The sequence below is a fragment of the Populus trichocarpa genome, chromosome 17 (genome assembly GCF_000002775.5).
Source record: "Populus trichocarpa isolate Nisqually-1 chromosome 17, P.trichocarpa_v4.1, whole genome shotgun sequence".
NCBI classification, from domain to species: domain Eukaryota; kingdom Viridiplantae; phylum Streptophyta; class Magnoliopsida; order Malpighiales; family Salicaceae; genus Populus; species Populus trichocarpa.
The window spans coordinates 8128666-8134776 of record NC_037301.2 but is presented as its reverse complement, the minus strand read 5'-3'; the positions used below and the strand labels follow the sequence as shown (position 1 = coordinate 8134776).

The 6111-nt window shown below is 33.6% G+C and overlaps 1 protein-coding gene across 1 annotated transcript; it reads left to right on the top strand.

The window, feature by feature from the left end:
* The first annotated feature begins 3207 nt into the window (after positions 1-3207).
* On the top strand, positions 3208-4232 carry LOC7495931 (uncharacterized). Its single transcript, XM_024588700.2, has one exon. The coding sequence runs from the start codon at positions 3539-3541 to the stop codon at positions 4082-4084; it is 546 nt and encodes a 181-aa protein (XP_024444468.1). The 5' UTR covers positions 3208-3538; the 3' UTR covers positions 4085-4232.
* Positions 4233-6111: the final 1879 nt, after the last annotated feature.

Below are 6111 nucleotides of genomic sequence, written 5' to 3'. Positions count from 1 at the left end.
CATGAAGCTTTAACTGTCTTGATATGTAAGCAATCACCCTTCCATGCTGCATCAAAATGCATCCAAGACCCTTTTTTGAAGAATCACTATAGACCACAAACCCTTCAGTCTTTGAAGGTAGGGATAATACCAGAATGATGGTAAGCCTACTTTTCAGTTACTAGAAACTCTTCTCACACTCCTAAGTTCATTCCCACTTCATTTCTTTTCGGGTTAAGTGGGTCATTAGAACAACTATTTAGAAAAACCCTTCAATAAATCTTTTGTAATATCTTTCTAACCTAAAGAAACTATAGATTTCGATCATATTAGCAAGCCTTTCCCATTTCAACACAACTTCTACTTTTCTAGGATCCAAAAATATAACTTCTGCAGAAATCACATACCCTAGAAAAACCACTTTCTTCAACCTGAATTCACATTTACTTAATTTGGTATATAATTGATGCTCTCTTAAAATCTGTAACACTTGCCTTTGATGTTGTTCATGCTCCAGATATGAACTAGAATACACTAAGATATCATTTATGAATACTACTACAGACTTATCTAGATAGGGTCGAAAGACTTGATTCATCAAATCCATAAACACTACAGAAGCATTTGTCAACCCAAAAGACATCACCAAAAACTCGTAATGTCCATATCGAGTTCTGAATGCGGTCTTTTGATACATCTTGTTCCCTAATCCTCAACTGATAGTAACTAGACCTCAAACTAATTTTCAAAAACACATTAGCTCCATTGAGTTGATCAAACAAATTATCTACTCGTGGAAGTGAGTATTTATTCTTCATCGTCACTTTGTTCAAGTGTCGGTAGTCAATGCAGAGTCAAAGAGTCTCATCCTTCTTTTTTATAAATAACATTGGGGCTCCCCACGACAAATTACTGGGGCGTATAAACCCATTATCTAACAATTCCTGCAGTTGCACCTTTAATTCCGCCATCTCCGCTGGAGCCATTCGATAAGGAGATTATGTTGTAGGGGATGTACCAAGTAGTACATGAATATAAACTTCTACTTTCCTCTAACAGGGAAATCCTGACAACTCCTCAGGAAACACATCGGGAAAATCTCATATGATAGGAAAATTTGTCAACTCACCAATCCTCCTTCTAGAATCCATTACAAAAGCTAAATAAGCTTCACACCCCTTCACATACCTTTATGTTCTTCAAATAAAATTAACTCTTTTTTTTTAATCAACTTGGAAAACATATTCAACTTCATTGTCTACTTCCACTTCAATTTTTTCAAGGCCACTTTCTTTAATTTATTTTGACATTTTGGACATCACCTATTCTATCTATCATAGGTTATTGTTACTACATTCTTATTTTAGATTAATAATGTTGGATATATCTTTTAAGATGCAAAAATGAAGTTTTTAAAATCTTTGTTAACTTCAAATGTGAAATTGAAAAGTAGTTATCTTTATTTGTACAACGTTTTCAATGCAATGATGGAGGTGAATATTTGAATTGTAGATTTAATTTTTTTTTCGAAGAAGGTATCATTTATCGTTTGTCAAGTCCATACACTTCTTAACAAAATTAAGCTACTTAATGAATGCATAAAACTATCATTTATTATGTTCGTACTATGCTCTTTCAAGCATCTCTACCATCATAGTTTTGGGCTGAAGCTCGTATGACATTTATATATACTCTTAATCGTCTTCCCCATGCCACACTTCATTTTCATCTCCTTATGAGTTAGCATATCATGCAAATCCTATCAGAAAATTTATTTAAAACATGTTTTATAGGTATTTTTAGGCCAAACTAAAAATGAGAGTTAAAATTTTATTAGAATTTAATCTCTAACATAAGCTCTTTAACATGAAATATTAACATGATTTAAACAAATTGTGAGTGAATGAGAAGTTGATCTCAAAGAAATCTTAGTTGACATGTTTTGGTGAAACTCATAACTCTCTAAAAAAAACTTTATCTCTCTCTCTCTCTCTCTCTCTCTCTCTCTCTCTCTTTCACACACACACACACACACAAAAACAAAACTTTCTTGGTATTTATATAGTGAGAAGTTGTAATTAGGCCTAAATGACACCTAAGCTTTCAGAGGGGAGAGATCTTAAGCAAAGTGAACTTTGGGTTTAAATCCATACTCATGAACATGACTTGGCCTAGCATGACTCGTGCTCGGGCCAGGGTCTAAGTTTATTGTAAAATAATTTTTTGGACTAAGAAAGATTATTTTTTATCAACTTAAATTTGGGTTTAAGTCTGGTCTATGAAGATTTATTTCTTCTAACCCAACCTATTGTTTTGTCTAACTCTTGAATGTAAGGAACTGATTAATTTTCCCAAAACTATTTTTTTTAAAATGTGAAGTGTTTTTCAACTAAAAAGACATCTTATTTAAATAAAAAAATATTCCTTTAAGGTCATTGAACCTTGTTTAGGATTGCACCTAAACAAAGAGGAGTTATTGTAATTCTAGGAGGCTTATTAAAGTTAATTCTTTTACAACAAATGAGGATCAATAAAGCTTTAAGGCAAAGAATTGGTTCTTGACAACAACAATAAATTTTAGATTGGTTATATGCTAAATACTTCAACAAGTAATATCTTTTATTGGTTTTGGTTTGTTTAAGTAGATTTTTTTTATAGTATAAGTGGTGTCGTAATTGAAGTTTCTGTGTGTTTCTAGGGTTATTTTCTTTTATTTTTTTTTCTCTCTTCTCCTTGTAATTTATGAAGAGAGAGGAGAGAAAAAAAAACTCCAGTCACACACCAAAGTTCCAATGATAGCATCATTAGTACCATAAAAAATATCTTGATAATATGAATCAACGACATTAAAAAATATCACCTACAGTGATTAAAATGAGCCACCTAAAAAGCAAGTGAGCACCCCAACTTTCAGGCAGCTTGTGTGGCTTTATGTGATCACCATCAATGACCTTCTATAATATCATTGAATTTATTTTATTTAGATATTTTTCTGATAATATCAATAATATTGTTGGAATTTTAATATATATTTAAGGTTTTTTTTTTTCTAGATTTATTTTTATACAAACCACTCGCGAGTCTCAGATAATTTCTAGATAGCACTTCCAGTAAATATTATTTACGACTCTCGTGCTACTTTTATAAATATTGTTTTGGCCGTGCTAAAGCGTGTGTGTGTGTGTCTCTTTACTTGTTGCAACTTACAAAAGGCTCCCTCTCTTCTTCTCATTATAACATAATAATATGATGCTTTTTTCACTCATAAAAGAACAGAAACACTGCTTTATATTCCATTGGTCTCTCCTATGCCTCAAGTGAACTCGGTGTCCTGTCCTGCACATCCACCGTCTGCCATCTCTCTCATCACATCTTCTGGCTCCTGATACCCGTTAATTAAAAGCTTTCCCTTTCCTCCCTCGACAGTCAACACTTCCCTTTCTAATTTCATCTAATATATTTATTTATTTTATCTCTGTCGTTTTGAGCTCATTGCTACAAATCACTGTCTAGGGTTCCATCAAAAACCTCTATTTGATAATCTTAGATCTGAAATTCGATGTCACAGGGCGGTTATGCTATTGAACTGTACTTGGATCCAGCACTCGAAAACCAGGTGTTGAAGGCCTGGAACGTGCTAGCTCGACGCCAAATAAGCAGCCAATTAATTGAAATCGAGTCTCGCCCTCATTTAACCTTGTATTCAGCTCCCTTCATTGATCCCACTAAGCTTGAATCAATCATCAAGACTTTCGCATCTAAGCAAGAACCATTACCCTTATCTCTCTCCACCATAGGTTGCCACAACAATCTCCTCTTCTTGGCCCCTACGCCTACTCTTTCTCTTCTTCAATTCCATTCTCAGTTATGTGATGCGATGAGGAGGGAGGGTATTGAGATTAGTGAAGACTATCGCCCCGAAAATTGGATTCCTTATTGTGCAGTTGCTCAGGATGTCCCAAAGGCAAGAATGGCCGAGTCTTTATGTGTTTTGAGAGATTTGAAATTGCCCGTTGCTGGGTATGCAATGGATATTGGGTTAGTGGAGTTTTCGCCCGTTCGAGAGTTCTTTTCGTTCGTGCTTGGTAACACAGTAGAAGGATGATTTTTCTATTTCTTTTTTTTTTTGGAAATAGTTTTTTTTTTAATAATTTGAATGTGTTAACATTTATATCAATGCTGCTAGTTTATAGCATATTAGAGATTTTGCTTATGATTATAGTTCTTGGATGAAGATTCTGCTTGTTTACCTCTATCATGCTTTCATATTAATCATTCAGTATTGGGTCGTGGACGTTTGGTTCTAAATGTCAATTGTGAAAATTAGGTAAGATCTTTGGTTAAAGAGTGCCAAATATAATGGCTTGTTCTATAATCCAATCCACTTCCTCGGCTGCTAAATAATAATTAAAGTGTTTTCATGTTTGAGTCATTTTGTTTGAAGCTCAATATGGCACTCAATAATTTTTGTGTTTTTGATAGTTTCTCAGTTTTTACAGATGAGATTAATATGTTTTGGCTTCAAATATTTATTTTTATTGAACTAAACGAGTATAACCTGATTTGAGCATAAGCATATATGTCTGAATAACATCTAGGCCATAGCTTTCACGACCTTATCACTGTTTGCAATAGTAGTACAAATATCTTCTCAGATGTTTTTAAACTAAATTAACTTCATGGCTATTGATTGTTCTATGACTTTTGCCATGATTTCTTGCTCATATTTTGGGTTTTTTTAGGTCAGATACAGTGTCCAGTCAATAGTTGTTCTTACCCCTGAGTTTGGTATTCTTACTAATTGACGATTGAATGAAGGTGAAAACTGGTTTTCAGTTTGATCAAGTGGCTCTAATTTTTTTTTCCAGGTATAGTCTAGTGTGCTGTTTTGGCCATTGATCTTCCCATGTCACTTTCTCTACTAATTACAAGTCTCTTGGAGTAATGATCTTCTTCTTTAGATTTCTAATGGTTGTTAGGAGTAGGCTTTGCTTAGTGCTACATTGCATGAAAAAGCCTCCTGAATTGGTCTAGGTATTGGAGCCATTCCATGCAATCACAGTCTATTTGTTTGGTTGGGTCTGTTTTCAGGAAGTATGGTCAATTTGGATTTAAAATGCCTGAAAACTTTGATCTGATGAGTTTTCATTTAATGCTTATTGTTCATAGAGGTTTGTGCTGGTGCCATTCCAAGTTGTTCAATCCTGTTCTTATCCTGCCAAGGGATTGATTGATAGGCTTTGCAAGAAGCCTGTTCCCTTGCCAGGATTGCATCAAAGATAGCATCAGAGTCGTGTGATAAGATCCCAGGTGTAGAACATTGGGGAAAACCTATTTTGCTAAACTAATGGATGCCATTATTTCTAATAATTAGGAGTTTGCAGAGAATCTATGCTTTAGTGTAAAGGAGACCTGTTTTGGATTATAGGTTATTAAAAATTGGGATGGTTATCGATATAGGATATCTAAAGTTAAAACTAGAACACTTGGAGTCAACCGAGACCATGTTTATCATTATTGATAATCAAGTAGGGACCAGGGGCCAGGGCTGTACTTTATAACTTTATTTTTTATTATTAATGTGGTCCGGCTAATTTGTGCGTATTTCGACTAATTTCATGGATCCTGAAATTAATGACCATGTAAGCCTCTAGTGACCCTGAGATTTGTGGGACTCGAATTGGTGCTATCTAGAGAGCAAACGTAGAGCCTGACAAGTTGAGCTATACTTCTCAATACTTTACAACTTTTGATTATATAAGTATTAGTTACACTAATTTAAGTTTTTGATTAAGATTAAGGGAGTGTTTGGGAACACGGTGCAAACCGTGTTCTCTCAAAATTTGAAATTTTTTTTTGTTTAAAATGAATTTTTTTATATTTTCGGATTGTTTTTGAAGTGTTTATGTCAAAACTAATTTGAAAAAAATAAAAAAAATTTTATTTTGATGTATTTCTAAACGAAAAGTACTTTGAACCGTTACCACAATTTCAAATACGTATTTAAAAGAAAATTGATCAAACACATTTTATGTTTTTAAAAACATAAAGCAAAAACAAAAAATGAAAATAATACCAAATCACCCTTTATAAATCCATTTTCAATATCAGAAGTGCATCAATATTAAGCAT